Source organism: Mycteria americana, chromosome 8 (genome assembly GCF_035582795.1).
Source record: "Mycteria americana isolate JAX WOST 10 ecotype Jacksonville Zoo and Gardens chromosome 8, USCA_MyAme_1.0, whole genome shotgun sequence".
NCBI classification, from domain to species: domain Eukaryota; kingdom Metazoa; phylum Chordata; class Aves; order Ciconiiformes; family Ciconiidae; genus Mycteria; species Mycteria americana.
This window is the reverse complement of record NC_134372.1, coordinates 7110428-7120285: the sequence shown is the minus strand read 5'-3', so window position 1 is coordinate 7120285 and position 9858 is coordinate 7110428. Positions and strand designations below refer to the sequence as shown.

At 45.7% G+C, this 9858-nt stretch overlaps 1 protein-coding gene across 1 annotated transcript; it reads right to left on the bottom strand.

Annotated features, from left to right (window-relative positions):
- Positions 1 to 495: 495 nt before the first annotated feature.
- On the bottom strand, positions 496 to 8596 carry LOC142413489 (leukotriene C4 synthase-like). Its single transcript, XM_075509680.1, has 5 exons — positions 8531 to 8596; positions 4141 to 4240; positions 2215 to 2285; positions 1255 to 1336; positions 496 to 983 (listed from the first exon to the last, which is right to left on the bottom strand). Exons 1-5 carry the CDS (start codon positions 8586 to 8588, stop codon positions 836 to 838), a joined length of 459 nt encoding a protein of 152 aa, XP_075365795.1. The 5' UTR covers positions 8589 to 8596; the 3' UTR covers positions 496 to 835.
- Between the last annotated feature and the right edge of the window lie 1262 nt (positions 8597 to 9858).

The following is a 9858-nucleotide window of genomic DNA, read 5'->3' as shown; positions in this document are numbered from 1 at the left end:
TAAGGTCTCCCCTCAGCCTCCTTTTCTCCAGGCTAAACAATCCCAGCTCCCTCATCCACTCCTCATAAGACTTCTGCTCCATACCTTTCACCAGCTTCGTTGCCCTTCTCTGGACACGCTCCAGCCCCTCAATGTCCCTCTTGTAGTGGGGGGCCCAAAACTGAACACAGGATTCGAGGTGCGGCCTCACCAGTGCCAAGTACAGGGGCACGATCACTTCCCCGTCCTACTGGTGGGTTGGTGATAAGTGAAGTCAGGGCCAAGTCAAGATCATTCAAGTCAATGCCAAACAGAGGCATTAGCATCTGGACTAGAGTCAGGCTTTTTTCCCAAAATTTAGATAAGGTTTTAGACAAGTTTACCCATCCTTTCAAGTTAGTGCAGCAGCTTTTCCCATGCAACCCTCGGATGTTCTCACACCTGGTCCCCAAGCACCTTTGACAATCACAGGTGATTTCTACTGAGAAAAGGAATTTATTTTTTGTGTATCCATGGTGTGATCCTTCAACGTAGATCATTACAGCAGTAAGGAGGAGTGATGACAGTGTACAGGTCAACCCATGCTCCACGAGGCAGAGCCAAAGGCATTAGAGGTTTTAGAGCAGACGGTGCTATAAAACCTGGCAGTGAAGCCCATTAGCAGGGGCAGAGGCTGGGCAGTATTTGCTTTCTAGAAGGGAAATTATCTCTGAAGAGGGGATCTTTGCCAGCAGAGGAGTGCCAGCATCTACCTCCCTTCAAAGGTAAACACAGAGCTGAGGAGACAGTCACCGATCACGCCATGCGAGTCCCTCCCCTCCACCGAGGGTGAGCTTGGGAGAGCCACGGCCCTGCTTTACCAGGTGCCGAGCAGCTGGAAGGGCCGTGCCAGTGCTGCCATCCATGCAGAGGAGCCGGGCAGCAGGAAGTGTGCCAGGAGCCCGGCCGCTGCCAGCCCCAGCAGCAACCAGAGCAGCCGGGCGCTGGCATACAGCGGCCCCAACCTGTGTGGAGAGAAAACACTGTCGGACACCGCCAGCTGACCCGGGGCACGAAGCATGCTGTCGATGGCTTGGCATCCCCAATCCTCCTCCAAGACTGTGCTGGGGAAGAGCTGGTGGGGCCACAAGCGTGTGGGGGCAGGAGGGGAGGAGAAGGGGGTGATGCAAACATGCCTTCAGTCCCACCCACAGGAAGGAAACCTGCCCTGGGGACGCATCCTGCACCCAGCCTCCCTGGGTTGGTTTGGGGTGCCTGCAGCCCCCGAGTACTAACCGTCCCTGCGCAGCCACGGCGTATCCCTGGAAATACTTGAAGCGGGTGTAGAGGTACAGCAGCCCACACACTGCGGCCACACCTGCAGGGGAGAGGGGAGCCAAGTCCTGATGGGGCTGGGGGTCCCCAGACGCTGCTGGAGCTGCAGCCCAGCTCAGTCACCCATGCCCCCGCTTCCCCCTGCAGATGGGGGCATGGCCACAAGAACCAAACACAGGGGGACTTGGCTTTAAAATGCTGTGAGAGTTTAAATGGGTTTTCTCCCTTCCCTTCTCCCTCTACCCCCCAAAGTTGCCCTGGGACTTGGCTTTGCAACGCTCCCTGCCGTGGTCCTTCCTCACATCTTGCCTGTGGTGGCAGCCAAATCCCCTAAACCCTCTTGGTATGGGATGGATGGTGGATGTCTAATTGGTTGGGTTATGGTTTCTCGTTCTGACATAGCGATTTGGGTACTGGAGCTGCAGCTCAGCTTCAGCTTGCACCTTCCCCGGTGCAGCAGGAAGCAGCAGCCTCTGAAGCAGAAAGACCCGCTGCTGCCAGCCCCGCTGCCGCCCTGGCAGCCTGACCTTATCTAAGAGGAGAAGCCGGGGGGAACAGCTGGGCACTGGCGGAGGAGCATAGGCTGCCGATGCCACCAAACCTCTCGTCTGGGCAGGAGACCAGCTCGGCTGCTACCAGCAGCTTCATGCACACCGGAGTTGGGGCACTCCTCAGTCCATCCCGCCAAAGAGGAACTTTGCTTTCCCCAAGTAACAGCCTCACGGGTACAGAGAGGACGTGCCTGAACTGCAATGGGATGTAAATTGTTTTGTTTTTTTTTTTTCGTTTAGAATAGACTAGACCAGACTATTTCAGTTGGAAGGGACCTACAACGATCATCTAGTCCAACTGGCTGACCAATTCAGGGCTGACCATGTGGTGCATGTAGTTTGGGTTGAGGTTTCCCCCCATCCCCCTTACCTTGATGAAAGAAGATTCCAGCAACCCAGAGGAGCGAGATGAAGATTGGGAAGTACTCTGAGCAATTCGCCCTGGTGAGAACCAGAGATGAGCGTTAAAACCGCATCCTTGTATGTCAGAGACTGGTTAACTGAGGCCAGAGAGGTGAGCTGGAAACACACATCAGAGCAAACTGAAAGGGCCGATAAGAGACATTGCTGTGCTGGGGAGAAAGAGCCTTTTCTGCGACCAAGGACACACAATATCTGTATTTTAGAGAAGAAAAGCACCCAAACAATGCACAGCGTTCACCTCGCCCACATTGACGTGGACCCTGCAACAACGAGCTGTGGCCGAGATGGAGATGTGTCTTTGCTGGACCTTTGACAGGCTCCGTCCTCGGCCCCGCACACAGTGCCTTCACAGACATCTACTGCAGCTACAGCTTAAAAGCTGCGTGGGTAGAGGTTCCTTGACATTATTTAAGGAGCTTTGTCTTCCCCTTGGGCGAGCACAGCTCAAATTTGGGTGTCACACAAGTCATGCGCCAAGAAGGAGCCTTCTTCCTGATTTAATTCAGCAGAAGGTGATCAGATCTGCAGCCGGGTTTTCTTTCTTCCTTTTTCTTTTAGTGCCAAAAATACAGATTTTCTGCAAGAAAGGACAATGGGAGCTGTGCTATTAAAGACAATGCTTTTGTTTCTCGATTTCTCCTACATTTTACCATTCCCTAGGCAATTTAATCTTAAATTTGGCCAAAAATTTACCAAGCCTCAGGGAATAGAGCCAGATTGGGAGCTGGAAAAACTCTGAAGAACCTTCCACTGCAAATGTAGTTTGAGCCTCAGTGAGGGGAGGCTGCCAGGTTTCCACGAGTGAGTAATAAATCAGTACCTTTCTTCCCCTCTTTTTTTTTTTAATATATCAAAACAAATTATCCGTTTGTATCTTTTTGCACAGTGAAAAGAATAAAGGGAGGAAAAAGCCCACAGTGAAATAATACCTCCACAAACTCAAGTTCCCTGAGGTCGCCTCCTCTGCAGAATAGAGCGGAGGGCTTCCTGGTACGCCGCAGCCCACAGCTCGACTCTGTTTACGCACAGCCCGGTATTTAATTAAAAGCCTCATCAACAGCTACCCAGCTAGCAAAAGCTGATGCCTCCCATGCAGGCTGGCCTTTCACTGCATCGCAAAAGGACCGAAGCGGGTGTTTTTGTCACTCCACAAATGTTGCCTGCACACTGGCAAGGAAACGCAGCTGCTCTGTTCAGGATTTAGTGCCATCCTCAAACTACCCTTCAAACCAGCTCCGGCCAATTCCTTTCAATTGCTTATGAAACAGCACGACTGAGATGAAAGACGGAATCTGGTGCTTGCTGGAAGCCAAAGGGATCTGTGAACGTTTCCAGTTTATCTCCAGCATTGCTCTCTCCATAGGAACAGAGCAAAAAGAAACAGCCCTCGGCATGGGCCCGCAAGTGCCGGCTTTCACAGTACAATGGCTTAAAAAAAAAAAAAGTCCTCATAGCTGGTTCTGCCAGCAAGGCCCTTTGCTTCAATTCAACAGCAAAAACTTATAAGCAAATATTAGGTTATTAATATAGGTTCAGCTACGCTCACAATTTGGAGCCAACATTAACATTAAACTTAACGATTATAGTGTATTAATGCTCAGCACCTCTTCCATACAGCCACTAACTTGTAATTTGGCTGCCTCTCACGATGCCAGAAGGAGGATTATCGTGGAGGGACAGAAACACTCCAGCCAGAGCAAAGTGCTCCAAATCAAAGCTCAGACTTCTGCACGCAAAGCATTAAAAAAAAATACCTAGTATCAGCAGCAATAAGTGCAAAGTTGACTTGAGGGTGACTTCAGTCTTCCCTGGTAGTGACATTTGACTCAAATCATATCTACATGGAGTCACCACAAAAAAGTAAAAATCTTACTGAGCTCTGAAGATCCGATCAAATTCAGGGTGACCTGTTGTCTCGGGAGGGGAGATCTTGTACTTCCGCCGGGCATAGATCACCTGCAGTGCAAAATAGGCTAAAAAAGAACAACACAGGAACAGTAACAGTCCAGCTGTGTTTAATTTAGCCAAGCTTTATCTAGCTTGGAATCAAGCAAGTGGTTAGAGGACAAGAGCTGATACTGTCACAGTCCAGGGCTGTCACACATGATCTAGAATAAATGTGCCAGTTATTTCAGGCTCGTACTTTAAATTCAGATTTGGTTATGCTAGCAGAGCGCGTGTACCGCAGAGCCGACGTGCTGGCTGCCGCTTTGCATAGTCTCATGCCCAGCGCGCAGCAGCAGAGCCCTTGGTGCTGCTCCCCAGCAGATCAAACGCCCAGGAAGGCCAGCAGCGCACATTAAAACCTTACAGAGTCCACATCCCATCACAGAATTACAATTCTTTTTTTAATCTTGCACTCTGTATTTAGAGCATTAGTACACCCGCAGCCAGCCTGATGGGAATAACGTATAACACCTCCCACTATACCCAGCGGGCGCAAAGCTTTTGTACAAGGGTGGTACCGTGTCACAGAGCAGCATCCAAACTGTGAAGCATTGGGATATCATTAAGTCAATTAGAGATGCTCGTAATCATGGCAATATAAGAAAACGGGGAAGGGGGTAATTATTTCTTCCACTTCGTTCCTCCCAAGGCTTGAGCAGTTCAAGGAGCAGCCATACTGCCAATGACTGCCTGTGCCAAGTTTGGGCTGAGGTACTAAGTCTGCGTCTGCTGCATTTCTCCTTTGAACATTTGTAAGGGACATGGAAAGTCACGTCTTAATGATAAAAACTTGTTAACATGACGATTTGGACTGTTGTACTACTTGATGAAAGTTCTTACTCCCACAGGTGATTGCTGATGTTTGAAGTATTTCTCTTTTAGGCACACCACTACATTGTTGCCTTTATGGAAAATGCGGATTCTCATATAAGAGAAAACTAAATTATAAAAACAATTACTTTGGTGGCTGTGGCAGCATGCTGCTAAGCGAGTCACTTGGATTAGCAAAGTCCTAACATAATAACATTTCCAGAGCATCAAACAGAGAGACAAGGAGCCAGGCTGCAAGGACTGCCTTGTGGACTGTCTTATTCTAACAAAGAACATAAAAGCAGAACAGCAGGAGAGAGAAGGAAAGTAGGGACAGATGTTGCAAGATTAAAGACAAGACAGATCCATGCGTGCCTGCAGAACAGCATTAGAACATATGTAGAAGAAAAGGGAATTAGAAATGTAAATAATCTGATGCTATGTGACCCGTGTATTACACAACATATTATCCATTTAAATACACAGACATTCATTTAAGAAAATATCCACGTGTTCTAGTGTCTTCCACACCATGTGCAGTGACCCAGCTCTAAACGAGGCTCGCTGGGAGAGAAAGCTGGGGAGAAACTAGATTGCTTTTCCCCTCCTGATTCGCGTGTAGCACGCTGATTATGGTCAAGGGTGAGGATATCATCCTGCCTCCGAGATGCGGCAGGATGCAACACAGCACCCCCTCTGTGAAACCAGACAGCTAGGTCTGCAGTAACACACAACTGGCAATTCAGCAGCGGCTGGCAGAGCTCTGGGGAAAGGAGGATGAAAGTGTGACCCATCCTGTCACCTCCTCTTCCCATCAGATAAGCACACCTCTCCTACACAACTATTTAATGCTCTCAGGGTCTCATCCCAGCCACCTCTCAAGAAATGGACTGAGCTAAAGTTACCGCATCATGCGCAGCTCTGGCTTGTGGCATAAGCCTGACTGTGCTGGGCAACGGTCTTCATCCTGCTTCGTGCCATCTGCACCCTTCCTAATGTAGCATTCTTGTGACTGATGAGCACGGTAAGAATAACTTCAGACCCAACCTCTCCATCAACTCTGTGCTTAACATCTTGCTTGTACACAGGGGCAAATATTCAGACAAGTCCTGCAACAGCTCCCTTACGCTTAGGGATGGATAATAGATAAAACAACCACCCAAGAGGGGCAAGAGCCTTTTGGAGGATGGCTAGCTGTCTGCCAAACCTGGTGTACAGGTGAAGCATTAAGGATGAAGAATCACCCTCCAAAAGCACTTCTCAGAATGAGGTGTTGAAAAAAAATGACACTGCACAAGCCTTCTCAGCATGGACTTTTAGGGAAGAGAGTTCAATCTACTCTGCAGAACCTTTCAAACTATTATTTTGTGATTCATGTCTCAAGGTTAAACTCCCATGTGGATTCCCCTGTGGCTCATAGAGGCTGAGCTCTCCCTGCACGTTGCTCCTCAGTGGAAGTATCAGCCAGACCTTCATTCTCTGTTTACGTTCACAAACTTGTCAAACCACTAGCTGCTATCTGCGACATTTGAGTGAACCTGGCAAACGAGCTCTGTGGGGACTGACAGTCAGTGACATTGCATAAGCTTTAATTCCATCGAAGCGATAATAAAAGGGGGGGGGGGAACAACTGTGGTAGCATTGTTCTGCTCTCTGGTACAGTGTTCAACACAGGGCAGGGGCATGTATCTACAGAGCACTAAGCTCAGAGCTTTGCTAAACTGAGCGTAACTAAATTAAAAAGGGGAAGGTTACTTGAAAGAACGCGGAAACCATGGGGTCCCAGAAAATTAAGAAGAAAATAAAAATAAAAATCAACCAATGCTGTACTAAGCCCAGCCATTAAATTACGTTTCCTACATCAGGATGTGATAGAAGAGTATTTGTACGTATAGCGCATGTCGGTGCTTCAGTGCTCTGCCTTCTCAGAAGGAATCTCCGATCAGCAACTCACCTACAGAATGGCCTTTCAAAATATGCAAGAAAAGCTACCGCACAGCTCTGAATCAAGGTGACATTAGCACACGTATTTCTTACTAGTAGAGAGAAAGGAAACACATAGTACTTTGTAATTGCTCCTCAGTTTCCCATGCAGAGACCATAAAAACTTTGATCTAACGTAGATAAAGCGCAAATGCTTGCTATTTATCTGGTGGCTTCACACCTATGTATGGTTTGCATAGCACAAAAGTAAAACGCCTAAGGCTGCAACCTTTAAAAAATACTTGAAGTTCTCTTAACACAAATGTATTTGAGTCAAAATGGCTATCTAGGAATTTGCTACTGAGGGTTTCCCAAGGGAAAGGGCTTAGCAACATTTCCGTAACTCAATTTCAAGTTTTCTTCATGCCTTCTCTTTGTGCACTAAGCACTCCCTCCATCCCCACTTAGTTTAATAACAAAAAAAATCCTAAGACAAAAGTATCTTCCATTTGTAGTTGCTGATATTTCTCTGTAAATTGTTTGAGAGGAAATTACTGATAATTCAGAAATCTTTAACTCTGTTCTCCAAGTAGCATATTTGTGTTTTAAATAATGCTTACATTAAGAGATTTGTCATCTGATGGCTAAAAATACATCAGGCTGCTCAGAGATTCACATCCATTTGTAAGCAAACAGGTGCATTAGCTCTACAGTGAATTAATTCAGTAATTAAAAAACCCAACACACAAATAAACCTTCCCTCACAGAAATGTGAAGATTTTAATAAAATGGGGGCTCTGTCCCCACCCCAGGCAGGGGCAGCGTCCCCTTCCGTGACCCTCCTGAAGCCCAGGGGGAAAGGTCTTTGCCCAAAGGACCCACAATTAAACACAAAAGGTAGACAGAGCTTGGCAACACTACTACTTCTTTCTAAATGGTCTACCCAAACCTATTATTTAAATTATGAGAAGTCGCTGAGATTCTTTGAAGATGTCTGTGTCTATTTCTGACCAGAAGGGCTTGCCTTACTTTCCAAATTACTGTGTGCTGTCAACTCATCTCGTCGTCTGCTCCGTGCAGCTAAGCTCTATGAATTGAACACATACCGGTATCGGTCACAGAGGAGAAATACATGCGTACATGATGCTCTTTTCTATATACATACGATGTATGTTTGTACACTGACCTCTTCATCAGCATATTTATTAACCTGCCTTTATTTTGGCTACCTCCAGCCACTCTAAGTTACAAATCACCTGCTAAAATTCAATCACAGAAAATATTTTACTTTAAAGACATTCTATTGTTGAAATGGTTTTAAGTTTAAAAGTAAAACTGAAATTTCATTTCCTTCTAGGATGCTGGCTTTGAGGTTTGCAAATCATTTTAGTCCCTGTTAAATAATGAATGTCCTCGGGCATGACACTTCCACCATGAATGGCCAAACATTTGCATCATTTTACCATGTTGGAAAACAGCAATGTTCATTCCTCAGAGACTCCAAGCAAAATACAGGAACCAAGTTCCACAAAGTTTAATAGACTTAGCTTAATACTACCTAGCATTATATAAAGGACATTTACCTTGCTCCAGCACTCCCAAAACTGTGACAGTGGCCAGCAGGTCTATCTGATTCCTCATGTTGCTGACTGCGGATCAAAACCCTAGCCAGGTACGATGAGTAGGGCTGCTCTCCAACCTCTCTCCCACCCTCCCACTACTGCGTGCTCTACAACAGAGCCCTCTTATTGCTCTGCAGCAACACGTGTTTCCTCCACCACACGTTAACTCTCCCCATGCCACACAATTTTCCAAAGCAGCCAGCCATCAGAAAATGTTTATTCGAAACAAGTGCCTCTTGCTGAACTATGTAACAGCAAAAGTTTTACGTACGCAAACTGTGAAATTCTTGAAATTATATTTACAGATTTGGTACCATGATTGAACGAATATATTGCCAGCAATTGAAAGATGATGGGAATTTTTCCAGCCCTTTTATTGCTAGTTTTAATCAGCTCTAAAGCATCTAAATTATGTGTGAGGTTGTAAAAAATTATTAACAAGCATTTACAAATTAATGACTTGACCTTCTGCCCTTATTCCAAGTAGTGGAGTTGACCACATGAAAGATTTTCTAGACTTCAGATGGAATAACTTAATTCTGTTACTGGATTCTGAATTTTTAAAAGAAAATTCAGATATTTTATCCTATTAATTAATACTGTAAGTTTACCAAGTAATAGTACAGTTCTTTCCTAGCACTCAGTCACTTTTTGTAGTTTTCTGATGTTTTTAAAATTCTGCAGTACAAACCTTTTCCTGGCTAACACACAAAATGAAAGTTCTCGGTTCAGAACAGATAGCAGGATAGGATGTAGAAACACGCAGACCCTCAGAAACATTACACTGACATCAGAATTATTATAACTGTGAAATGTAAAGTTTGAAAAACAGCAGTATTTTAGCCCTGAATAACTTTTCTCCCCAGTCCACAAAAGCAAAGTATGCATCAGTTCAGAAAGTTATAAAGCTGCTCCAAACACAGGATATGGATAAAAGACTACTGACTTTAAAGATTTTAAAACCAAAAAGGAGAGAAAAGGTATCATTCATTATCAACTAGGTTTGCCCTTAATTTTGATGGAGGGGACAGGGTATGGTTGAGCTATTGCATTTCTCTCTGTACAGTCACACAAAAAACCTCAGTACAGAATTTGTGCACAATACCAACAAGAAGTGATCAGACCTACAATTTCTCCCGAGTGGGATGCAGCAAGTCATTCTTCTGGTTTGGATTTTTGTCACCTCAAAACCCCATTGTGACAGCTTATCAAATCGAACGCTTCATTCAAATACACAATTGTACAGTTTTTGTAAAACATGCATGTAGAGTAGCAAAACTGCTCCCTTT